The 27,616-nt window shown below is 40.5% G+C and overlaps 1 protein-coding gene across 1 annotated transcript; it reads right to left on the reverse strand.

Moving 5' to 3' along the window:
* Positions 1–3,926: 3,926 nt before the first annotated feature.
* Positions 3,927–11,705, reverse strand: LOC118769381 (glutaredoxin domain-containing cysteine-rich protein 1-like). Its single transcript, XM_036516415.1, has 4 exons — positions 11,304–11,705; positions 5,968–6,207; positions 5,687–5,752; positions 3,927–4,106 (listed from the first exon to the last, which is right to left on the reverse strand). Exons 1-4 carry the CDS (start codon positions 11,703–11,705, stop codon positions 3,927–3,929), a joined length of 888 nt encoding a protein of 295 aa, XP_036372308.1.
* Positions 11,706–27,616: the final 15,911 nt, after the last annotated feature.

Below are 27,616 nucleotides of genomic sequence, written 5' to 3' on the forward strand. Positions count from 1 at the left end.
CATGATTGCTAGAAGGTATCTTCTGTGAAAAGTGATACACTATTGGCTGTTTGTCTAAACTATTTGAAATGTCACTTCACATCGACCTGTCATCATGATTGATTACAGTATACAGGACCCATGCTGGGGCAATAGCTCACACTGTGATGATCTGGGCACTGTGAGTATAATGAATTTGTGGTATTTATCTGTGTCTCCAGCTTCTTAAATACTGCCCTCTACTGGCCTGAAGACACACTGCAAGGTGTCATGAGAAAGGAACTGCCTGTTTTGTGAGCACGGTTTGGCGCTGCCGCAAATATGGGGCAACAACTCAACCGATGAGTCTTTTTAAATACAGTTCAGCGATCCTGAAGGTTCACCGGTGGGTTAACCAATAACATGCCTGCGAATGGAGAGTAAAGGACAGCTCGCTGATGCTGACCCAGACGCTGACAGGAGCGTGCTATGTGTCTCAGTGTCTGTTTCCAGGAAATGCAAATTTAGACCAAGGAGCGCAACAGTAAACCTGACTTCAGTCCCTCCCTCGTCTGCAGACTGTGAGCGATCCAGTCCTCGCTGTGGCCTAAATAATTGAAAGTAAAGCGAGCAGTCTAAATTCTTCAGCTTCTTCAATTATTTAGCGCATCAGTCCATCCGGCGGTGGGGTTCGTTTGTGGTCTCACCGTGCAATGTTAACCTATGCACATAAACCCCATCATGACAGTCTGAAAAATGAAATATCGAATAATATTAAGCTTTCAAATGTGGTTTTGTGGAGATTTAAAGTGCAGGGATTAGCGTACAGACGCTTCAAAGCTGTAACATCACTGTACGTCTACAAGAGCTGCCTGGCATTACTGAAGGAGACAGTAAGTGCTGTGTAATTCTATATGAGTCTTCATTTATTGCCTCATTTTGTATGGTCACTCTCACAGGGGGAGAGAGTTGTTGGGGTCATGAGCCAGACAAGGTCTAAAGAAAAAAGAAGTGGGTCAGTATTTGTTATGTACGCTGTTTTGGTGTCCTGTTTTTTTGTCCACCCCCGTGAGTTTTGGCGGAGGACATGCAAATGGCTAACAATATTAAAATATTCATATGGCGAAAGTCACTAGGGCCAGAAAAATCCAACAAAATCCATCAGCTGTGGTTTTCAGTCATTTTGTAATACATTTTATGATACACAGATGGTGTCTTATAAGTCCCTTTTTCCCATAGGTGTTAACATATACAGGGGTAATCAGAAAATAAAGCATCTGTCATGTTTATGTTTTATTTATTCATAGGAACTTGATCTAATAGTCAAATTACGCCCATGTGGGTGCCAGCACAGGGGATGATGTGGCACCAGCCACAGTGATTCATGCTTCACGGCATGAGATCAGTGTGCATGAGATGCACAAAGCAGAGTTTTCCAGATGTTGCTTCCCTCGCCTTGTGGAGACTCTCTCTCTTAAATTAGTGGCCCGGCTCAATTCCATTTCACACCAGCCCGGGAGTAAAGAGACTTATGGGTGATGCAGATCCATTCAGATGCGCAGGCAAAATCCAAGATGCCAAGATACAAGATGTGCGCTGCCTCCGTGAATGGAATCTCCCATCTCTGTGTGAAATAGGATTAGTGGTCCACAGCTGTTATTTTATATGCCTCCCCACAGGGACAGCCAAGGCTTAACACTCTTCATGAGAGCTGAGATTAAGATGATGTTACGTTAGATGCAGGAGGTTATGTCGCACAATGAATGCACATTATTTATATTCCATAAAAAAATAAATGCCTTTCAACAGCTCTACTCAGAAGGAGCGCTAAAGATGCCAATGCCAACAAGGAGAGCTTATGCCAGCTTGGTGAATTTGTCATAATGCCAACTCCTTGCTAATGGACGAGAAGCATGGCATTTAGTGATAGGATGAATAAAGCCACATGAACTCAACCACCAATATGATCTCATAGCACAGTGAATCTGCTGCTTAAGTGCTTTCTGACCACAAAGATTCAATTTCCATTCTTAAATGGCCATCCCTCTCATTTACAATATCATAACTCGACTGTTTTCACCATACCTTTGTGAGAGTGAGGTCTTGTCAGTCATGCACCAATTAAATCTTGTAAAGAAAATCGCAGTCCCATGGAAGGGTTAACCATGGATCCATGGAGTCATGTGGCTATAGGTGATCAATGAGATTTCACCTGTGATGATTAATGTATGATAGCCACAGCTGGTGCACAATTGTTGTGCTTCCATACCAGATTTGTATATGGCATGAGTTGGTCTGTAAGGCTACTGATACACCTCTACCCTACTAAGGTAGGTATCACCAACAGCAATGCAACAAGACTGAAAACAAGCTGGGTGATCACAGAGCACGCTGAAAGTCAAATGGGAGACAATGGGTGGCTGTGGAGGACAGAGATATGATTATAATGGAATGCAGCTGTATTTTTTTTCTGTTGCTGTTGAGAGAAACACATCTGCTGGTGTGGAAAGAATGTTAGTCTGTGAGCTAAAATTATTGCTGACACCAGAGGAGAATGTGATCCATTTGGAGCTAGTGCTGAGTGGCACTGGGGGACCTCACTGTCAGCACTAGGGCCTAATAGCATACATACATGTGACAAATGCAGTTGTGGGGCTCTTGGGTTCTCCTCAGCATTGCTCACCAGAGCACCACCGTGAGCTTCCCTCGTACTGACCATTACACCATACCTGGGGAGGATCTGTGAGAGAATCAAACCCAGGGAAAGTGGTTGGCTGGACGTACCAAGCGTGTGAAAGTCTGTGATACCAGGACCATCTACTTGAAGTGCGGTTAACGTGAATGACTGCATTCTTAGGGGGAATACTCATTTAAGTGTTCCAGAAAATATTACATTGATTTCGAGTTTTGATTTGGTATTCATGTTAAATGATAATGAAATGAAAAATTACAGTAACTGTAAACCAGAGACAGAGAAACTTGAAGACACATTTACAGGTTTTTTAGTACAATGAAAAATGTGATTTTGTTGAAACATTTTTGTTGATTTTTTTAGGCTGTTCATGTTGAGACATTAATGTTTTTTTCTAATTTCCATTGTTCTATAAAAAAACATTGTCTAAAGAATATAAAACAAGCAGTTTATTAAGACTGGAACTCTCTTATATGTCACTTTTCTTAAATACAGCACCAGCTTACATATTCTGTTTTAAACCAATCTGCACTGCCCACTCCAAACATGAAGGTATCCTTAATTTATTTCCCTGACATTCGCTAAACCAATGAGAAAGTTGAAATAATGTAAATACTGTATATATATATTATAGCCCTTGTCATTAAGGCAGAAGGAAGGACTTTAGTTGACACCTGTCACGACATTATCAGCACTTCCAGGTTTGAGCGGTCATACATCTGTGATAGATTGAAATATGACTAAAATGGTGTCATTGAAAATGTTATCCTTCTCATTGAAAAATTGGGATTATAACACCTCTTTCACTTTTTGGTCATTGTGAGTCACCTCACTGTCCTGGGTTACAGCAGTTCAGAGGTATGCTCTTGGTGCCCCCTCTGTACACCTCTAATGTATCTTTAATGCAGCTTCCAGGTTTTGCCATAGCGTAGTTGCAATAGCTATTGCAGACTGAGCTTTAAGACTTTACCCTATTGGCACCACAGTAAACGGAGGGTTAATATTCTCTCTCCAAAGAAAGACTGTCTCAGCAGAAAATTTTGTTGATACCTCAAATTGTTAATACTGAGTTTAAAACTTTGCCAAACGATAGCTGGCCTAGGCCTTAAGCACAAGTGGGTAAACATAATTCCGAGACCCCCAGAAACCCCAGACTAAGTGATCAGCACATGCCCCAGTCAAAGGTCCATTTAACTGTTATATAAACATGCTTGGCCTGTAGGGGGAGGCAGAGACAGGGGTCGCGTGGTGGGAGGTACAGAGAGCGTGTGCAGTCCTAGCGGGAGCAGCTGGGGCAGGGCTGCAGCCCATTCTCGTTGCAGGCGGTGCATTTGAGGGCCTTGAAGGAGTCCGTGAAGCAGTTGCGAAACAGGGACATCTTGCTGCCATGGCACATGGGGCATGGGATAAATGCGAAGCCCCCGCAGGTGAGGCATGTGTGGGGGTGCTGCACCCTCTGCAACAAAACAAGGAACAAAGAAACAGGCTCACAGAGACATTACATTATTGGCATTTAGCAGATGCTCTTATCCAGAGTAACTTACATAGGTTATAGTTTTTACATGTTATCCATTTATACAGCTAGATATTTACCGAGGCAATTCAGGGGTAAGTATCTTGCCCAAGGGTACAACAGTGGTTCCCCAGTGGGGTATCAACCTGGCAACCTTTCGGCTATGAGTCCTGCTCCTTACCTCTATGGTACACTGATGCCCCAGACACACTAAACTATAGCCAAACAATGGGTAGACCTGCTCGTAGCTTCTGGCAGAGGCAGAGGGCCATTTTATTCACTGGACATTGTCAGCAGCAACACATCTTAAATCAGCACATCTTAATTCTGGTCAGTACGGCCAGAGATAATTGTCATTTATGAGGAGCAGCAGTGCAATGAACACACTTCAATGCACTCGTCCAGGCTGTAACACTAGTCTATCACAGGGCATTTGAAGTAGAAACTCAGAGAAAGCAGGCATCCTAAACTGTCTGTGGGATTTTTGGTAAGAAGGCTTCTGAAAATTTCAACAACAGGCAAAGACAAGATAGATTGGCACCATTGTGAGTACTGCAGATAATACTGATGTCAACCACTCATTGATGCTGTATACACACAAGCCCTGAACTCGCTCCAATTATTTGTGCCATTGTGCTGTGCGGGAGGAGGCCAGGTTAAGCGTTAGGGCGGCCAGCAGGTTTGCCCTTTCAAGCTTACTAACCCCCCCATCACTCCTCCCACAAAAGCCCAATTTGCTCTGCCGAGTCATATGGCTCCCCCTGCTGTGCATCAACAAATTTGGTGAATGCAAAACTGGCATCCCGCATTCATTATTGATGGTATTTATTGATGCGCTTTCATAATTCATGACGGCTTGCAGATGCATAATGGATACTATCTCCCCGCTCCAGCTTCAGCTTTGCTGAATGGAGGGAGAGGGGTTAGCAGGGGCCCCAGTTCCCACGGAGGGGCACTTAAGTTCTCCGGTCACGACCGTCAGGGATCTGGCACTCGTCCTGGTGTGTGGGCGTCAGAGCACTTGAACATCAGACACTTCCACTCTCTCTTCATTTTCTCTACCTTTGGGTACGAGTGCTAATCATTGGAACTGCAGTATTAACATTTATTAATATTGTGTAATATTTTGGTAATACTGTTGGATAATTGTTTTGTAGGGCCAGTTATTAAAATACTTCAGTGTTTTTGAGTTGCTGTCCTAATTTAGATAGTGCTCACCATTTACAAATGGCTTGAATGGGCATTGAACATCTATTAATGCTATAAAACTACTTCATTTTGGCAACAAGTTAAGTCAGGAGTGTGTCAGCAACAAGTTAAACATTAGCTCATGCAACCTTAAGTTATTAAAACAGTAAATTAACATTTATGGCTTGCTTGTCCTAATAAACAGGTGAAATACGATTAATTACATTTTTAATAACAATACTTGCAGACTGCAAGTATAATTTCTGACTGGATTTAAAACGGACTCATTCATCTAGTATTCAACAGCATGTATTTTTTTTCATGGGTAAAACTACCTCAATTTTGGTGAGAAGATCCTGGAGCTCCCCTGATTCATTCATCCCCAGTATTTTCTCAGCACCCTAGGAAATAAAAGCAAAACATCACTGAACTGAAGCCTTGGATGTCCTGCAAAGCAAATGACTCCATTAAATGTGAATGTATTCACTTGGTGATATATTAAGACTATGACTAAATCCTTACTGTGTATTATGACTCAAGGTATTCATTTGAATAGTTCCTTGTGCATGGCAGTGTGTGCCGAGATTTCTTTTGTAAGGAGAGACTAAAGTCTAACCCCCAGGTAGTGTCCGTCTATGAAGACCACGGGGAGAGAGGGCGGCTCCCCCACCCTCCGGCAGCGTTGCTCCAGCTCCTTCATGTACTCGCTGTCCAGGGCGATGTTCTTCTCCAGGAACTTGACCCGGTGGTTCTGGAAGATCTTGCGGACCAGCTCACAGCGCTCGAAGGTGTTCCTCACCACGCGGAAGCTGGTGGTGTAGATCACTATCTGCCCGAACTCCACTTTCACGGCTGACTGGGGAAACACAGCGATGCGTTACAGGTTATTTCACTCTGTGTTAGCATGGGACGCACACAGTGTTGTTGCCATTGTCATGGTTGAGGAGGTGTGATCATTTTCATCGGCTAGTCTGAGCATTGTTTGGTATAAAACTTATATGGATGTAAACAGACTGTAAAGGTAATTAAGAGACCTGGTTTTCTGAGTGCCAGCAATATTAATACCATAACTTTTACCCTTTTTTCCCTAGAGAGTGAACTGAAACCAACACCAATTATGAACAATTACAATGTAATTAAAAATTACAAAAATTTAATCGTTACATACCTGTAGTAATTCTGGTGGATGTCTAAAGTAATCAAAAGGTGGAATTGTGCCTACCCTTCTGTCAGACTAACGCACAGTACATTCGTGATGGTTATGGTGATGGACAGTAACAAGACAGAAGACCATGCAGCATTAAAATGATAACAAATGTGCAGTGATTCAGTGTTTCTTCTGTCTGTGAGACATAATGAAGGAAACAATTTTATGATTTGATGATTAACGTGAGATCTGGCCAGTGGCCCCTTTTGGTGTGTAACAACAAATGAAAATTGTTATGTACTGGAAACATCTGTCTGTGTCTGTGTGAATTAAAAAAGAAAAAAAACATAAAACTGGTAGAGCATGTGTTTTTATAAAAGCCAATTATTTTTCTCCTGCAGATATTATTAATTGCCTTATTTCTAAAGTGTGTTCCTTATACTATTGATCAAAATTATTTTAACAACTGCCATATGTTCTTGATGTATTCAGATCAGTTTAATTCAACATCACATTGTAACCTGAAGCCTGCATCAAACAGATTATTTGTAGACACACTATCTGTTAAACAGTGGACATTACATAAGACGGTTAGTAAAATATGGGGGTGTTGATGGCTGAACTCAAACAACAGTCCTGAAAAAGATATACTTCATCCCTCCTTTATATTCATGGTCTGTGCTTAGAAATCAACAGTACTAATCACAAAAGTAATAGTGAAAAGCGAAATTGAAAAGCTACAAAACTTTAATCTGCAATAAACAACTGCTTGGATCACAATGGCTAATTTTCACACACATTTAAGGCACAAAAATGCACAATACACTGAAAAAGACATTTTCCAAATGGACTTATTACTGTCTTCTCTCATTGATGGCAACCACAGCCCACAAATAAAAGACATTACAAAACACAAAACACACACTTTACATGTAAAATTTCACAAAGTCATCGTAAAAAAAACACATCTTACGAGCCACAGCAGTAGTTACTGACTATACAAAGAAATACAAAACTATTATTACTATTAATCGTTTCACAACCAGACAACCTTACAATTCACAATATTACAAAGGAATGCATTTCAATTCATTTGCACACAAAATGGGTTGTGAAACTGTATTTACAAAACGATCATTTCCAAAGTGTTATATTCTTGAGGAAAATGGCCCCAGGCTCTTATCTCCAAAAACTTTCACAGGCTGACAGCTACCATATTTTCATGTGTGAAAAAGGACCCAAAAAGACACAAAGAGCCTGCTGTGATGCAATATTAATTGTCCTCCAAGATTTTAGGCAAAAGAAGATTGTTTTTTATAACATTGAGGGATAGGGACAAAGTGGCACAAACTTTGTGAAGGAGTTGCCAGCTCTCGGCAAATCCCTGGCGTTTCCAGAGACCGGAGATAAATCCACTGCTGCCTCTTTGTCTCCACTGGGCCGGTGGAGACCACAGGGTTAGATTAATGGGCTCTTGATGTTACGGGCCCTCGTGTGATATTCGTATAAATCATAATACAGGCAATAATGTCAGAGCTAGCAAAAACAGCGGCACGCTGTGCGCAAGTGACGGGGCCATCTCGCTTGTGCTGATTCAGAAAAGTGCATCGGCAGCATTTTAGCCAGTCCAGAGCTCCCACACCTCTTTCGCACAAGTCGTGGAGAGGATCAACTGAGCAAGACAAGAACGCATGCCAGTCGACTTTCAAGACAGTACCTGAGTTCATCTGCATCAGACGTTCAATAAGAATATGTTATTGGATGTATTTATGCATACATGTTCAAACATACCATCTGACATCACCGAACACCATGTATTTCAGTCATTACTGTATATATTTAAGATAATGATATACAATTAAAGAGTAATAGGATACCTTTCATTCAATTAAAAGATGAATTACTGTAAGTATATTAAAAATTTAAAAAAAGATTACCATCTGTATGTTATGGTCATTTAATGCTCTCTTTCTCTGATACCAGTCAGTTCCAGTCCCTCTAGTTCAACCATGAACTTTACTTGGGTAAGATTAGATCACATGTTACAGCCAGTATTATAGTTTTAAAGTCAGTATTTTAACATCCAGTGCAAATGTATGCGTTCCAACTGGATGTGGTCCTAAACACATGCAATGTTAATTATGTTTGTTCATGCCCACTTTATTTTAATTTTTATTTCAATGCAGACTGAATATGACAAAATAAAATGAAAGACCACTGTGGTTTTTAAAAGTGGTTCCAAACGTGAGCTATGTAGCTGTCCTTTTATCGGCCACAGAGATGAGACAGTCATCAACAGCAACCAAGCGTGCGGAGACAGCAGTCACGTAGAGATGAAGATGCTTGCGTTTGGACAGTAATACTGTGATAGTTCTGGGTTCAGTCCCACTGTTTTGCTCCAGTGTCCCAGGGGTGCCCCCAAACATTAACGCTCTCTCCCGGCAGCCTCTCCCCGGCACGCCGCCCTCAGGGCCGCTCTTTCTGTGGAAGCCTGTTGCCCCGGACGGAACCCTTCAAGAGACACAATCACAGTTTCAGCCGACTCTGAACGCCTCACTACACTCCTGCTCTCTGCTCAGCAATGCACAGGTCCAGCACTCAAGGGCTGAGGGTGAGGGGCGGGGCTGGAGGGGACGGGGGCGGGATTGGGGCGTCGTCCCATTTACGGCCGTGGCCCTAGCACGCCAAAACTTGAAAATTTGATTCAGCGATCAATTTGCAGATCGCTCAGCGGATCCATTTTTGCCTGCTGTTTTTTTATTGGTGGATTTCCTGTGGATTTGCTGTCAGCAGATTTCACAGTGGCCCCCCTGCGACCTGCCGCAGTGCAGCCCCCCAGAGCTGAAACTGGGCACCCCTGAGACACGCCTGAGCAGCCTCTGTCAGCACAGCATCAGCTATGCTCTCCAGTGCAATGTCAACAACCGCCTGCCTCTGCAGCACCCGACAACGCCAACGCGCTACTCAGGGCCATTGCAAAACAATGGCTCACAATGAGGCAGGGTCAGCAGAGGAAATACAACCCAGGTTTCATTTAATATGAACAAAAGAGCCCAGGTTTATTCAAATGACAAAAGACCTTTTTTAGACTGATATATTACATTTAATGTCATATTAAAAAGGTGTTAATGTAACGCTACTTTAATTATACTTTCAATGTGCTGTCAGCAACAGTTCAGGTAAAAGGGTTATTTCTGACTTCGTGTTTTGCTTCAGGAAATAATGAATTTAAAGAGACCTTGAACAAGACCTGAAAAGTATCTTAGTTACATAACTGTAGGTTCACATTGGAGACATATTTGTAAAATCACAGTCTTCTGAAGTCTGTTCAAGAAATCAGTCTGTTTGACTTACATTTAGCTAAACCAATCAATAGCTAAGTCTTCCAAGTAATATCCAAATATCTTTGTTTTTATCTATGTTGATTTCTGGTGTTAAGAAAGTGACATTTAGTTATGATTTTTTACAATATAATCTAAGGTCCAAAATGTAATAGTTATTATACAGCTATCCCCACATTTCTCATATCCCATTGGCTTCTTGTTGTCTGGGGCCATAGGAAGTTGACCCTACATAATGTCACACTCACTAGAAAGCGGAAGTCTGCAGACTTCATTAAACTGATGGGCTTTCCCTGTAACACTTAGTGAATTGAGTCATTAATCTTTCATTTGGCAGTGACCCCGCCCGCAAACACGATTTCATTCAGGCTGGGCTTGAGAAAGAGAAAGTGTTAGATCTTGTCAAAACTCTTCCCAAAGTCAAAACTTCAGAGGAAAAATAATCATTTCAATGCTGGGTTCTAAATCTTGCTGCCTTGTTTTGACAGCTACAACAAAATATTCTCTGATGTATACTAACTTCCTTTTCATGGCTTCTATTAATCAAATTTGATATTACTTCCTGCTGGAATTGTGCTTTTCCACACCAAGGGGAGAACATTCTGAACATTCTGCTGTGTGCTGTTGTAGATTGATATGATATTTCACAAGATATGTTTCATTTATCTATACAATAGGGTTTTGTATGGAGTGAATGTTGAGTGCACTAAATGAAAAATTATGATCTTTCTGTGCTGTGGCTGTCAAAGATTTGTGCTATATACAGATAACATTGCCGTGACACTGGAGACATTCTGTGGGGCTATTGTATACTTATAGAGATATCTCTTATGAATGTATCTCAGTACTACTTGTTCCCATACCTTATGTATGAATGCTAAAGCTGACAAAATGCTTTCATTAATGCCACTAGAAATTAGCTTTCAAGTGTACTGTGGGTGATTGTGCAGTAAAAAGCAATATATTTAACATATTCTGGTAGTTTCAGAAACACAATAAAATCTCTGTTTTTTTCCAAAACAATGGTCCCTGTTGTCCACACAGAAAGCATGAATACCAATGAATAAACAGAATGAAACCAGCTTCAAAAGCAGTAGGAAGAAAGTGTGGAGGTATCTGTATTTCTTTACCGGTGAATGTTTTCACAGGATGTCTTATAGGCTAAAAGGTTTTTATTTTCTGGGTAACCATAAAACTGTATGCTTTGAAAATGCGTAGTCTTTCTCCGCCATGAAAACTAAACTAACTATAGGCCTAACTATGGAACATAATAATATAATTAGTATAACATAATTCAGGAGCTATTTATTTAATTTTAGTGAAGGCAACTTAGTTGATCCCATGTGGAACCTGTGGGAAGGAGGCTTGGGGGAACAGCACACAGAGGGAAAGTGATAGAAATAAATAAATAAATAAGAAAATGACACTCAAACGACCACAAAAGTTAATTGGTTGATTGCTTACCCCATATACGCTGGACAGATTGTTGAAGAGCACCTGTCCGGCGCTCACTTTGTGTTTCACCCCTCGCACGGTCCCATTCTTGCTGAGAATGTTGATGCGCTTGGTGCTGAACAGTCTGTCCTTGGATGCACTGGCGTACAGAAGCAGGTCATCCGGCTCGCTCCCGCTCTCGTCCAGCTCCGAGCTAACCAGTCCATTGAGGTGGCCATTGGCTTCGCTCGTCGACGGGGTGCTGGCCCGCTCCAAATCCAAGCTGCTGGTGCAGTCTGAGTCCAGGGAGTCCGACGGCCCCTCTTCTTTGTACACCTCTTTGAGGATCCGCCCGCTGTTCGCCGACGCCACCCGAAACCTCACTTTCTTCTGCGGTTTCTCGTTCCCTGTTTTAAAGGTCGTCCGCTCCATTGGAAATGGAAAAAACAACCAACGGGTTTACATGGTCCTACTAATTTTTATCGTATGTCAAAGTTTGATGTGAGGTCAAACGACATACCACGCCAGGTTAGCTTTGCCATGGAGAGCTACAAACCGGCACGTCACCATTCCAAAATATTGCAACGGGGCAAGAAGCCACACTGCCACCCAGCCATTTAATAATGAATGACGCTTTGCCATGGTAACCGTGAAAACTTACAAAGAGTAAAGCGATAGCCCTCTATTAAATAATTGATTCATTGTGCTAACTTTTCAAACAGCTTTAAAACAAGCTGATGCCCTTTTTACATACATGCTTTCTTGAAAGTCAAGGGGCCAGTGTAAACAAGAATTGCTTTGACCACTGACAATTTTTTTTTTACAAATAAAGCTTCTGAAAGTAATAAATTTTCAGGAATTAATAAGGACAATTGTGTGGATTAGATAAACCTTCATATGATGCATTTTCACTATTTTTCCTCCAATAGCATTCCTATTTTGACTGTACCTGTTGTTTTAGAGACTTAGTGTTGCAACCTGTAGAATGTTCCAGTCATTAAGCATGTACCCATGCTGCTTGAAATACACTTTTTGAAAAGAGGGGCTAAAGGTTTAATGATTCACTTCTTGCTGAGCCCTGACCAAGACAGGTGTTTACAGGAATTCGGAGTTAATGAATATAAGCATGACATCCAAACATCCAAGTGAGGGCAAAAATGACAAACGCAGATTCTTGAACTCCGAGAGAAAGCAAAATATGAATATCTCTCATGTTGTCAGATGAAAATAAGCTGCTGTGATGTAAAATGAGGAAACAACAATTACAAAAAGCAAATAAACAGAGCGCTGGTTTCCATACACTGTCTGCAAGAGAATTTTAATGGAAATCACAGGCGTTTTGCATCAGGAACCATGCATTTCAATATTGTAGACAGAAAGTTCAGATAATATTTGTTTAGCAAAGCATTTTTATCTAGTTTGACCTGGCCGCCCCTTAACAAGTCAACATACTGTATTTCTCTTTTTTCTCTCTCCTTTGTTTCCTTCCTCTCTCAGGACAATCCTTCTCTTTTCCAGTGAACTTGACATTGAGGTGTATCCTGATAAATCTTTAATATAAACATGCCCCCTTGTGCGACATACTGAGCATGAATGAAGCTCTTGTGATGGCCCCTCCTACTCCTGTTCCCACTGCATTGTGGGACATTGAAGGTGAATGCAGCCCGATGCAGTCACCACATGTTAAGGTATAGGTAACTCTCTGTTGCATCATGCGTACCGGAACCTGATTTCATGTCCTTTGGGGGTCCCTGGTGATACAGTGTGTCGGGGTGGGGAAGATTTCAGGGTTGTTTCCCAGGCTGGGCACTGTTGCTGTACCCTCGAGCAGGGTAAATCATGAGCTGTATAAGTTGCTGTGGAATGTGGAGTAACATCTTCAGAGGATAAAGGCATATTAATCAGATGGAGGTGTGATATTGTGCACTGATGACTCCTCAAAAGTGTAGCATTTATTGAAAAATCAGAATTATTAATTTGAATGTTTTTAAAAATATATTTTAATTGTAATATATTACATTATTGGCGTCTAGCAGCTGTTCTTATCCAGAGCAAACTACATCAATTACAGGTTTTTACAATGTTATCTATTTGTACAACTGGACATTAATTGAGACAATTGTGGGTACCTTGTGCCTTGCCCACGGGTACAACCTTTCGGTTATGAAGCATGCTCCTTAACCATTATGCTACACTCCCACTGAGCTATTCTGTACTATTTTTGCTACTATTGTAGATAAATATAAGGAAAGTGCTACAAATACTACACTACACTTTCATATTACATTATTTCAGCAATACTGTGCTATATTTAACATCTATACATATCATATATAGACAAAATATATGTATACCTGCTTTACACACAATAGGCCCAGAGCATAGAGAGGAGTAATGTACAAGGGATGTTGAGTCTTGGCCACATATATTCTTACAGTGATTATATCATTATTATCCTGACAGAAGGTGCATTAGCAAACATGACCTAGGGTGACTTGTCCTTAATGGTGTACTGGATAAAATACATGTCTTTGTAATGCATGAAATGAAAAAAAAAACCCATGAAGTCACATTTCTTGGTCAAAGTTAAACACAAAATGTATTGTAGTTTATACTGAACTAGGCCCAAGTGTTTAAGTGTATACTGTTAACAGTATAAAGTGAGTGACAGCCCTTGCTATTGAAGTTTCCCTGAATTTGTGTGAATTTTAATTGCAGTGACAATGAATAGGAATTAATCCAACCCTTTTAATGCATTCCTACCTTTTATTTCATAGAAATGTTTCAGAGTCAATGTTTTGAAGTTCTATCCTTTTCATTTAAATTTCCAAAGGAGATGAGACTGACACGGTTATTTTTATGACTGCAGAGCTGTCATTTACTGCACAATTATGTTCCACTTTTGAGGATGGCAAGCTGCCAGCGCCAACAGAAATTTCACAATATTTTTGCATTATTCAATATCCACAATGCACCCCTATTCCTCTAAAATGCAAATTCCCTTTGACTATGAAATACAAATTTCAGATTAGTTCTCTAAGACGTGATCTGTCAGTATCGGAGTTGACAAATATTTATCATTCTCAACATTCTTTCCATGATCAAAAGCATTCCTGTTTTTTTTTTTTTCTTTACTTCAGCGGATCCTGAGATTCACTTGGTAAAGTCTGATAGGTCTAATAAAGTAAATATATGAGCTGTATAAGTAGGAGATGGGGCCTCGAGCCAGCAGACTCATTTACAATGCAGCGCACGGCGGGCACCCACTCTGAAGTGCTCAATACTCCTGGCCACTATATTATCTCCACAGCATGAAACATCTATCAGGGCACGAAACGGGAATCAATGATAAGCCCGGCTTAGACCCGCTGTTTCATTTTGCTGTCCCCTCCTTTCCCGTCTTGGGAAGAATACTTGTGTGTCATTTTAAGACACGTCCAAATCTGTCGCAATGAGCCGCCGGGCTGTCAAGTGTACAGCCGATCTGAAAATGCCACCCCTAAGGCAGACACATCTAATTAACGATGCTGAAAATATGGACGTACAGGATACACTCTCACAACATTGCTGTACAAACCCTGACTGTTAATACACAGCCATGTGTTCCCTTAAGAACGACAAAGAGCAGCATTAGATGTGACTCTACCATACTCTATCACTTTATATCCATTGCTTGACAGTTTCCATCATGCCTCCAGTATACATATGACGCCTCTTTTTTTGAGTAATTTTATAAGTAGCACAGTTCCAATGAATAAAACTGTTGATATGTTTTTAACAGAAATAAGCAAAGATGCAGAATAAATTTCTGAAAAAAAATATATAAATTAGGATTTGATTTTAAGAGCAGCTAGGAGATAGGGACAGTGAGACTGCTGAGGTGGAAGGTGTCACAGCAGGTTGTAGGACATGTGAAGTAGAATAGGATGAGCGCTGAGGCACATGGGCTCTGCAGTGGCCCGTCAATGAAATGTTATTTTCTGTCTTGTGGGTCACTTGGGATTGCAAGGTCTTGAAACTGAAAATGCATAAATACATACATACAACTTTTGACTTTCAGCAAAAAAGGTGAAATTCTCCTGATCAAGATAATCATTTTAGTAACATGGAAATTCTGAGTTAAGTATCTCATAATCACAGGGTAACAGGCTAAATACTATGGGCCTCAAGCTGGTTTGGTTAGTTTAGAAATTAAAGAACATTTATTTATTTATTTATTAATTTTTGAACAAATAAATAATAAATAATCTCAAGCCTCCCTCTCCACCATTCATTTATATTAGGTCTACTGCAGAAAGAGTTAATCAAATGCAGAAAAGAAGGGTGTGAAGGACACATTTGGTGTAGCATCTGTGCATATTTATGTATGTTTAATCACAGATGGTATGTATCAGATGTGTATTCCACAAATACGTATCTATGTAGGCTATTTGGCTTAATACAGAGGTTACATGTCATGTAAAGAAATTACACTGGGGTTGACAAGCAACTCACCTCTTTTGGGGATGTAGAAATGCTTGCAGATACTTGCAATCAGTTTGATCCTGTTTCCTGGTTGTCTGAAAAAATGACATTTGTGAAAACAACAAATGTACACAAAGACAGTCACACAACTAATCCTTGAACAGAAACCATCCATAAGTGCTTTGTAAAATCGACAACCCATATCTCTGAAATCAAGTACCTTGTCAGCTGTCAAGTTTACATTAGTGAATCAAATCTTTCATAAGCACCTATTCACTGCTGCAATGATGCGCTTCCCTGCAAGATTACATCTGTTAAATGTGTCTGGGATTAAGAGATCAGATACATTGTAATGTCCGTGTTCATCCGTGTTGAGGGCATACTGAATGGCCCTGATGACCAAACGGTTGCCATGGGCTGGAGCCTTTCCAGTCAGTTGCATATACTGGCAGTGGATGAAACCCATGCCTGGGGACCGTAATTGCTGTGTGATAATCCAGCAGTTGGACAGGCCACAGAGTGCTGCTCAGCAGAGAGGGCCCACAGGCCCCTGACATCTGTGGTGTCCCGGTGACCTGCTAATGGTCAGGACACCCAGCAGTATGTCCCTCCACTGTCCCTGTGTAAGGGAACAAGGCCTGGCTGGGCTGCAGGCCTTGTCACCCTCTTTAACACAGAGGGTGTAAGGGGGTGGCGGAGAGACAGTCTCCTAAGTGGCGAGGGGTCATGGACCATCATGCTGTTTGTCTTCTCTCAGGCCCTTGAATGCTTCATGACAGGACTCCAAAACCCTGGTGCTAGAGGGCTGGGGCCCAGCAGCCAGCTCTTTTCAATCACCCAGGTCTCTGCAACCAGTTCGTTTTATACTCCTCACCATCCAATGGCATAAGAGCATGAAGAAGGTAAAATAAAAATCAGCAGGCCATTCCAAGACCAGGATAGTGTGTCTTATTTATCTGTCTTTGGTTAAATTAGATCAGACATCAGTACTATTATTTTTATTATTTTATCTCCGTCTTGTGCAATCAAACTGTCAGCCCCGTAATGGTCGTGCTTCTGCATGTTTGTTTATTTGATTATTTGCCAGTGGTAATTCAGTTAAGCCTCCTGAGAGGAGAGCCTACAGTAATGGAATTATCACTTGTGATTGGTGGTTTGGTTGTGCTGCTGTCTTTTACGTCTTTCTGCATGTTGCTTGGGATAACAGGAAGAGGAAAAGTGTATGACGGTAGTGTTGCTTTAAAATGCGAGAGTGATTTTCATGCAGAGTGTGTGCATGCGTGTACGCTTGTGTGTGTGTGTGTGTGTGTGCCTGTCTGTCATTGTGTTTGAATTTTTTTGCATGTTTGCCATTACGTATGCAAGAGTGAGTCAGTAATTAAAAATTAAAAATAAATCAATGTGTTAATTTGTGGAGCAAAAATATAAGGGTGAATAAATACATTTTTGGCTCGCACATTTTTAGTTCACACCATTTCAGTGAATTTTAAGCTGTTTGCAGATGCTACAGCTTGAAAACATTAATCTGTCATTATTATAAAGTGAGTGTGAGGTCTGGGTTTGTCAGACAACAGTCCTATGTTTTAACCTACTACAGGATTGAAGTCCTTTAGGAATGGGTTTGGGATCTGTTGAATCTACATGGCTCTGTGGGAGTCCGTTATTGTATGTCCGTGGACATACTGTAGATAAATTGAGTAAAGCCTTTTCCAGTTTTTTTTTTCAAGTATAATTTAAAAGAATCACCCCTCACCATGCTCACTCCCAGCCCACCTCTTTGTGACAGCACTCAAGCTAAAACGAACACGGACAAATCTTGGATTCAGAGACCTCCATCTCAAATTATTCAAGGTTGTCATCTTTATGTGTGCCTTTCATGGCACCTTACACGTGTGAACTGAAACACCGGCTTTGGACAGGAACCGAAGGGAATATTTTTGTCCACTAGAGGTCAGTCATAAACCTCATTTTCCAAACAGGGAGGGCTCATTAGTCACCACAATTAATGAAGGCAAATCCTCTTAACAAGAACAGGAGGGTATAGCAGCTGTTCATGTCTATATGCTGTGGAGGTCAGCTCTCAGCCCTCCGGGTACTGCAGATCTTGGTAGCATTCTAACCCACCTTCTTTTCCTCTCAGCAAAACTGACCTCTGATCAGTAACCAGCAAGAGATTGTATCAGTTTAGCCTCTTTTCCTGATTTGAGATCATTTGTAAAAATGGAGCAGAGGAAAGATGCAGCAGCCTTATAGCAGGATTACTGATGGACAGAAATGTACCCTCTGCCCTGGGGCTGTTATCAAAGCTAAATGTCTGTCTGTCTTTGTTAGGGTCACATCTCAACCTCAGCTCAGTCTCCCAAAATGGATTACATCAGCAAACAGGATGTAATGATCATTGAATCAATAGGGTGTAGGCTATAGGTACCTGAGGGAATATTCTCTAGAAATCATAAATATTGAAAAGACAGGATGAGAGCATATTTTCAAGCAGCACTAAAAATATATAGAAACATAGAGCATCTACTGTGTATACTATATGCTTTGAATCCGTACAAAGTTTTAGGATGACATCAGTCATTCCAAAGGGCTTCTGCTGATTCAGACTCATTCTAATGAAAAGAACAGAAATGCAGATCAATAAGCATGTAGAGACAAATGACTCAGATGTAAGCCCTGGCAGGTTTTTCTCATGCACCTGTCAGAGGGCCCATGGGTAATGGTATTGTGGCAGGATGAGGAAAATCAGCAGGGACTGTAAAATGATTACATTTAAAATGTCCAGCACCTTGCACGCTGTCAGAATGACATTGAAGAATCAAATCCAACCGCTACACAGCTGTCAGAAATGTTCCTTGTATATCTGGTGAACATTTAGCTTTTTGATAGGAGTTTCAGTGTCATTAAAAAGTGGTGAAACCCATTAATACCAGCTTTTGCAAGAGTGTTTTGTGAAGTTTAAAGAAGGTTTAAAATTATATTTATAATTCATGCAGTAACTGCAGTTTGGATATGACCCAGTATTGTTCCATAATCATCTAATAGCTGTGTCCACTTGGCAGAAGTTTGGGACAGATACCATAAAGGCAGTCTTCGTGTTCGTTTCAATCATGTCTACATTGGTCATTACAGATGAGAACAGGCCATTCAGCTCACTATGACTTGTCATTTTGCCTCCATCTAAAATAATGGTGCTAAATTTTATTTGTGTTTATAATGCATTAATAAAAATGAATATTTCCCTTCTCTCTGCCATTGTAGAGTTTTTATATTTGGGTGGTGGTTGTATATACTGGTGGTTACACGCTTTTTGGCATTATCTCACAGAAAGAACTATAACCCAGAGGTTTATCCCCTTGCAGACATTTACTTCTGAACCATATAATCTCATACAAACACACAAAATGAGAATATAACATTATCCATCTGTGTAATATGTGGCCAAATTTGGATCACTTTACACTCTTCATCTTCATTTCTTCCTCCTCCATTATATTTTTCCCGACACTTTATAGTGTCACAAATCCTCCAGTACCCCAATAATATTTGCACCATTGGTCTGCCTTATTAGCCTATAGCAAAATCTATTCAATTTGTGTAATAGAAATTCAGAGGCAGCCATGGTGACTGTACCAGTAAGACCATAATATCTATTGGCTTCAGAGGTTCTTGCCTTTATCCGGGTCAGCGAGCAATCAGATCTGAATACTCTCTGATTTTAATGCAGAATAGATCCAGTTATGATGCAAATAGATTTAGAAACATCAGATTTTGTACTTCGTTAATATCGCCTCACCACTGATCTAGCATGTAGGGATAGACCGAATTTTATAGTACTCAACTTAGAGGTTCAATTCAAAGTTAAAGAGGATCCGTCTTGATGCAAAATTGCATCACTATGCCTTCTATCCTACACATTTGCATTGCGTTTTATTGAGTTTGTGGTTATGTATGCATGTCTGTGTATATTTGCTTGGCTTGTATTTTGCAACTCAACTGCATATCATTTTAACAAATAAGGTACACTACAAAGAGACATGAAAATGCATTGATCACACAAAGGTCCAAGTTATTCACTTTTACACATCATAAAAACGAACATTTACAATTGTAAAAAAAAGGTCAAACCCACCAAGTTAGTCATGGATACAAATCACATGTCTTTCACATGTCATTATATACACATTTATATTATTACACATTTATATTTATACATTATTATATGTATGCATGTCTTTTGTTTTGTAAGGCTTTCAACAAAGTAATTGATGAGTACATTGCTAAACTTCTTTATATTGCCAATGTATTGGTTGTTATAAATCTATCCATTCCATTTTTAATACATGTAACCATCTCTTAAACTTTCCTTTTTCTACTGTGGTCCTGAAAAAAGGATTTTGTTTTTTTTTTTTACAACCAAGGCAATCTGCTTGGGATGTTTTATTTCTTTTAACCCCAAAGCATATGATAAAGCTCAGAAATCCAAGTAGTGTATCTTTATTGCATATTTTATAAAGTTGCTTCTTCCATTTTAGCGTCTTAATTTTATATAGCTAATGTAAACATTTTAGAATCATACGGTAAATGTATGACATTTCTGGCCCACTGTGACCTATGTATCCCCTTTGTAATGATTTAACACTGACAGGACTGTCAGCCCAATCCATTTAATTCATTAATCCCATTATTTAATTTTGGCAAAGCCTTTAAGCCTCTGAGGACAGTTCTGAGACCCACAGGGGCAGCAGAGCACAGATGTTTACCAGATTAAAATCAGCGGGGTTGTTTATCTAGATCATTTGCACCTATGGAATCTACTTTTTCAGTTTGTTCAATCTGTCCAGGTATTCTTGATGTGTTTGATTCTGCCTTTATGAGTGAAATGTCTTAATAATAGTCACAATAGAGACACATCCATAAGTGCAGCATGTGTGGCCGAACAGCAGCCAGAGTAAGGAGCCATGAAATTTTCCCATAGTGCCACCCCTTCACTGAATGTGCACTGAACAACAGTGGGTCACATGTGGCGGTGAGGATGGCTGTAAATGTTTTAATAGAGACAAAAGCAAGCTTCCATTCCCAGGAGAGGTGAGATCACTGGCTGATGGCCTGCTCAGCTGCTGCTCAGCATGGGTGAGGCTGCAATCGATGGGCTCCCCTCTCTCCCTATAAGAGAGGCGGGTCTTCATCCAGTAGGTATGAAAATATATTTGAATGACTACACTATGCCAACAGAACTCTCCACATGCTGCCAGAATCTGATAGGTGTAAAATGTTTTCCATTGGATTACCTGTACAGAACTGTTATAATTACAGTCCAGTGTGCAATTAAATACGGTTTGCCTACAGCGCGTATGCATGCACGTGTGCATCTGTGGATGAATCGCAATTGCCATGGAGACCATAAAGTGCAGGAACCACAGACTTACTTTACATGAAATATTAATGAATAAATGCAGTGAAATCCCTTGAGGTAATGTTCAAGCTTCCTGTAGATTCAAGGCCATGTCACATCACAACTGCTGTTGAGGCAAAAAGCCAATTTAAAGTACTGATAAGCATGCTCATAGTGCAGCCAGCCCTATCTATAAGGACAAAATCAAAAGCAAATGAAACCACAAAGGAAGGTTTTCATGGAAATTCTCACCAATGTATATCAACATTGCCTTTCTTTTGTTTCCAGAAAAAAACCCTTTTTTACAAAATATGGAATGTATGTTGAACAGAATATGAAAACTGCACATGTATTTCCCATATGCATGCAAGAAGCTTGGGATGAAACATAAAGGCAACAACCATATCATAATCTTTGGCCGGAATTTTCCATCACACGTTGTGGCAGCCCCACTGCAGCAACGCAGAACCAGCAAAGCGCTGTCACACTGAAGGAGGGCTTGCATCACGCCAACGTCCTCTGCTGTAGGGAGCTCTCAGAAGTGTGCTCCATTCCGACGGGAGAGGGGAGAGGGGAGAGGGGAAGAGGGGAAGAGGGAGAGTATGCGGCATAGGTTCCATGCTGGTCGTGCCGTTATGCAGAAGCTCCCCACGTCCGCATCATTACCAAGTCATTTAGCTGATGACTGTTCCCAAGGTGACTCTCTGGGTTTTTTCAAGCATTAACACCCAAGCTGCCTGGCACACAACATTAAACACTGCAACAGTCTGTCTGATGTTGTGTCGGTGACTCTGAGGTTTTTTTCCCCATTGCTTTTCTGTTACCATGGTAAACTGGAGTAAATCTGCAGTTCCATAGCTCTTGGCGGAAAATATGATCAGCAAGGCATAAAGGGGAAATCTGAACAGATGGGATTTTCCATGACTTTTAACTTATGACCTCATAAAGGGAATACCTCATAATATTGATATTTTGATTTCCAAGCTGCCATGTTCAACAATTATGTTCAATCATGTAATTCCAAGAGATAACAGTGGTTATTTTCCCCACAATTTAACAATGGCAAGGCCTCTGTGTCCAGATTCTAAAACATGAGAATACATGAGGGATACGAACACGCTAGATTGAAATCTGAGGATCCAGCCAATAATCTGATGCATTTCAAGTTCTGTTCCCTATGGGAAACTGTGGTCTTATAGGAATGAATGTAACCGTAGGTACAGAAAAAAAAGCAGACCTTGGTAAATAAAAGATAAATTTTATTGAAGCACCACCTATGTTGTATAAATCTTTAATGATTTTGATGCTGTTACAAGCACACTGTACAAATGGTTCATTACTTGATTTGTGGTATTTATTGAACCACAGTGTGGTGTGCAAATACAAATGCTGTTACATTGTAGCTCAATAGTTTTTCCCCTGCTCTGAAATTTGATATTGTGTATGATATTATGAGGCCAAAATCCAGCGTACCTGGACTTATAGTGAGAGCTGAGGGAAAAAAAAACATCCTTTAATCCTATTGGCTATTACTGGAAATGCTCCCTTTCATTTGTTGAGTTAACAAGAAGAGACCCCAGAAATGTAAAATAAACTGGAATTCCATCTAGACCAGGAAATTCCCATTTTTCACTCTTTAATATTCTTTGCAACTTGTCTTGAGCTACTGGTTGGCCCAGTTATTCTGATTCTGTCACTATCAGTCTCAGGAGAGACCCAAATTTTTCAAGGAATGTTTTGCAACCGTCTATATCAAAACTAGACTTAGGCTGGTAAAAATCTCAGGATAAAGACAGATGTGTTGTATTTATCTCTTGTGGATCATAGACCATTCCCTGGGATGTTGTGCATATAAAATCCTTTTTGGCCCAGGACTCATTTTTCTTGAGGTTGAGTGCCAGTTGCCTGCTGGGTTTGCAACCATTGAAATGATAATTTTGTCTGACTCTGTGCATAATAAATGTAGCTTTCCTGTGAAGCAAATTATTCAGTTCTACTTTGGAAACTCTTCAATACTTAGTTTACAATGAGGGATTGACACACCAGTTCTAGTTTGGCTATTTTTTTTTCATTCTTGACTTGGAGGTTGGAGGCAAATAAAGATGTGGTGTTTCTAATAAAACATTTTGTAGCTTCCCATGTTATAGCTTCGTTTTCAACTAGATTGAGTGTTCAAGAGCACTATTAGTTTCAAAATCTGGGTTTTGTTAAAGAGTTGTATTAAGCTGCCACTGTGGAGATAAACACCTAACCATGTCCCGTTTCATTCATCTCAGCTCAGCCTGAATGCAGACCCCTCTATCAATGAGGGCATGTGCTGTGGATATCTGTGCTGTAGCAATAAAGTGACCTCTTCCATGGCTACCCGGGTGGCAATCTTAGCTGTGGTCTCTGAGCTGTCTAGCTGTTTCCTTTGCCTTTGAACAATGGTGTCTGCTATTCAGGCCTCAATGAAGTTCACTTAAGATGTCATTTGCTGTTTCTCAGACGTCATTCTTCTGGGTGAGGCACCGTTTTTCTTGTTCCCATACTTTGTGACCAAATAAAACTGAAAATGTTTTTCAAAAAGCAGTATTGAACCTGATTTTTATCCACATCCGTTTATCCAAACAGAATGGAACGGGAGCTCTAGTTCTATGTCTAGGTCACACAACCACCTCTTTACTTAGCATTTGACATTAACACAGTGTTTTCTATTTGAGACTCTGTTACAGTGCAGCAGAGCAAGTTATTTTATGCAAAACCACCAGTTCCCTATGTCTCTGATAAATCCCGGGGCTAGAATATACCCATGAGACTAAATCCATCTCCAAAAGGGAGTCATGAACGTTGTAGCCATTCATCACTTTTGTTTTTGGACCATTGCTTCAGAATCAAAATTCAGATTAATAGTGCATGTTCAAAGTTGCATTTGGTTACCGTTACCATTCATTAAGATCTACGGTGAGTCAGTTTCCCCTCTGGTGAATTTTCAAAAGCGCACTGCTTTTGAGTGAGAAGTTGCAGTGGATGAAAAGTGCTCATATCTGCCCTGTTTGCTACAGCTGATGAAATAACTGCATCTCTTTGGTGTGCAGAAATTATTACTGTAATTAAGAGGGCTGAAATGTTTTGACAAGCCCATTTTGGTGGGTGGCCACTTCGCTGAGAGGCTCGGTGGATCGTAAGGCCCGTAAATTACATGGCCTCAACACAGGGATGAAATGTGGATTGCATGGGTGATTCATAATTTAGACACGACGCTCACTCCAACATAAAACCGCCACACATAATCGAAGAGGCAGGCTTCTCCTCCCTGTTGCTTAGCAACCTCCCCAGCCATGAATCCAAAACCCAGCAGTGATGTAATGATGCTGTCTCGGGGAAAAAAAAGAAATCTTTGAAGAGCGTGCATTTCTGTTTGGTTCATAAACATTCATGTTCATGTACGGTGCTGTAGCTTGGCTATTTGTAAAGCCTGTCCTTCGCCATTGCATGCATTTCTAAGAAATATTTGTTCTAAATGACAAGGATCTACGAGCAGCAGCAGTGATTTCATAAATAGGATTAACTATGGACACATTAAGCCATGAGGCACGTACAATACCATACAGTCACTCTAAGAACAGCCTACTTGGTTGGTGTGTCACATCTGCAGCTTGCCTCTCAGCAGTGAGAGAGAACACTCTTTTAGGTCTGCCAGTACTGGTACCAGCATGTACAGTATATGGTGCACTCTGTCAACTGAATGTTATTCATACACATCAAACAATGTCATACTATTGAGGGTAAGGAGGGTGTGGTAGTGTTTGACATCATCTGCATTGTATGGACAGCTGTCATCATGCATGGGCAGTATGGGGTTATTATGGGTAGGGCAACGGACTCTAGATCTGGGAAACAGAATTATTAACAAGGTGGGATAATGATGTTACTGTATATACTTGAGCAAGGATCTTAACATCATTAGTATGCATACAGATTTATTCTTATTTTTTCACACTCTTACCCAGTGACTTACAAGGTTACTATGGCATGGTACATTAAATACAACAGCAGAAAAAAAGCAACATAGACATAGGCACAGAGCAGCAAGAACAATAGTAAATATACATTAGTGTGGAAAACAGTGCTAAAGAAAACATAACAATAAAAATGATGCATCTAACAGTTAACCTGAAGCATAATTATTGTCATATTAAGGTGAACAATCATGTTCTATATCGCCAGAAAAGAGCAAAAATAAAAAAAGTTGTTGTCTGTACAAAGGTCATCTGCTCAGGATTTACACTAATAAAGGGTTAAATATAAGAACACTGAGAGCCTACAAAGTCACCAGCACTGAGGTAACATTGAGAAAAGGCTCCTCAGCCAGACCACCGACCTGATAAGCAGGGCCAGGAGTACTGCATGTACTCTTTGCTAAATCTGTAAGGGCCACTACGTCAAGTTTGTGAGACAACCAGCCTGCAGTGTCTGCCACCATCATTAATGCTTTTCACTGCCAACTCTTAACGGCGCTGTAAAATGTCTTGAAAAAGCCAGAACCGTGGCTTTCCCCAGGCAGTCCATTTCTGCCACCACTGTGCGAGGGCGGCAAAGACTGTGAATGATTTCGCTGGAGTAATGGCTGCCAGCCGTCCTAATGCCCTTCGATGTGGACCTGTTGATAAGGCTCTCACCTGCTTGTTTTGTTGAAAACGGGTACATGTGTGGTGGTATTGATGGTATTGATGGGCTCATTTCGTTGTGTCTTCATGGGTTCCATGCAGGCTGGAATGTTCAAGTCCAAAATGGGAGAGAGTAAACTCACCCTGCACTTTGGAATTGTGACAGGGTAAAATTGTGTTTTACCCTGTCCCTGCTTCTCTCCTTTACTCCCAGCCCATATGCCATGATAAGGAATGGGAAGCTCTTTGTTTTCTATGATATGAAACTAGGATTATGTGCTTTCTTGCCCTCTGCTGAGATGAATACCATACATCGGGTTCACTGAAATAAGCAGATATTTGACAGCATTAAGGGGAAGTCTTGCAGAAACTGCAGGTAAAAAGGCAATGGATAGCATTTGTAAAGCTTCTTGAGCAACTAAGGATTAAGCCCACAGTCTTCCTGGTTCTGGGGAGAAAACCACAGATCCAGGTTTCCTTGTGTTTTCTTTGGTCTAGTGAAAATTAAGTGCCAAAGCCCATAACCTTGTTATTGTATACAGAGAATTAACATGATATATATATGTGATTCACTAATCTCACGGTTCATGTGGGATATGGGAGCAATGACGTAATTGGTCTTGTAGATGTTAAATTTAGGCAAGCTAAGCATGCTAATTTTAATAAGATAAGGGAAATGGCAGCAGTGACTGTATAACTGCGGAACTGTGAGAACTGTGAGAAAAGGTGCAAGTTCCAGAAACATTTTTTCTCAACTTGCTGCATAAATTCATTCCAAATTAATAACTGGTCTCACAGTGGTTAAATAAGTCATTGTGAAAGAGTTTAATATAGAAGAGGAGACAGTACAAAAATAAATAAAGAGACAGTTCGTGAAGTAAAAAATTAGCATATTGTAAAATTCGTGATGAAGAAAACAGGGTGGACAAAAAGTGTTTGAGAAGTAATTTGTGAAAGATCCAAAAATCCCATGGCCTTTTGTTCAATATGAAAGCAGAAAAAGGAAATATAAATATTGGATTAGGTGAAAAGAAAAAAGGAAGGAATTTTGTTTTATAACAGCAAAGACATTGGGGAAAGAGTTACTTTTCTGGGAGCTTCACCAGGGAAGACATTACATGCATTCCTACCAATAGGTCTGATAAACAGGAAATAAACAATATTGAGATAAGAGACAATGAACCACTGGAAATTTTATATGAAACTAAAGACAAATTACTTGGCCAACCATGAGAATATATCTCCAAAAATACTTACAGAACTAAAGAACAAAAATATTTATGAATATGAAAAATATGCATTCTCTTGGGATTAAAGAAATTTCTAAAAATTGGAATCAAGGACATAATGACATAAAATAAAAGGGATTGTAATGAACACAGACTGGAATCCAGGTGCGGTCAATAAGATTTAATCGCAGAAGCCAAAACGAAGTCAGGGACGAAACAGGTCAGCAACGGGAAGCAGCAGTACAAAAACCAGATCCAGAACACACAAGCAAGGTCCAAAGAACAGGCGAGGGTCAAACACGGTAGTCAAAAGTCAGAATGGCAGAGAGCAGACTTGGTAGTGTTGCGGGAATCAATACCTCACAATGAGGCAACACAAACTGAGTCCTTAATTAACCCAGACTTGAGGGGGGAACGGGTCACAGGTGTACTTGATGAGTGGGTGAGGTTGAGCCAGGCTGAACTGGGCATGGCTGAGCTGGCTGACTGGGAGCGGGTGTGACAGGGATTGCATTTACCCACTTAATTACCATAATTCTGTTCCGCTACAAACAAAACAAAAGTACTGACTTCTGCTGAAAAATATCAAATACTTCCATCTGACTA

The sequence above is a fragment of the Megalops cyprinoides genome, chromosome 22 (genome assembly GCF_013368585.1).
Source record: "Megalops cyprinoides isolate fMegCyp1 chromosome 22, fMegCyp1.pri, whole genome shotgun sequence".
In the NCBI taxonomy this organism is placed as follows: domain Eukaryota; kingdom Metazoa; phylum Chordata; class Actinopteri; order Elopiformes; family Megalopidae; genus Megalops; species Megalops cyprinoides.

Coding starts and splice junctions, on each gene's coding strand:
- LOC118769381 (XM_036516415.1), bottom strand. CDS start 11,705: ATGGAGCGGACGACCTTTAAAACAGGGAACGAGAAACCGCAGAAGAAA. Junction 6,208..11,303: donor ATCTGTCCAGCGTATATGGG/GTAAGCAATCAA, acceptor GTGTTTCCCCAG/TCAGCCGTGAAAGTGGAGTT. Junction 4,107..5,686: donor ATCTTCTCACCAAAATTGAG/GTAGTTTTACCC, acceptor GTTTTGTTGCAG/AGGGTGCAGCACCCCCACAC.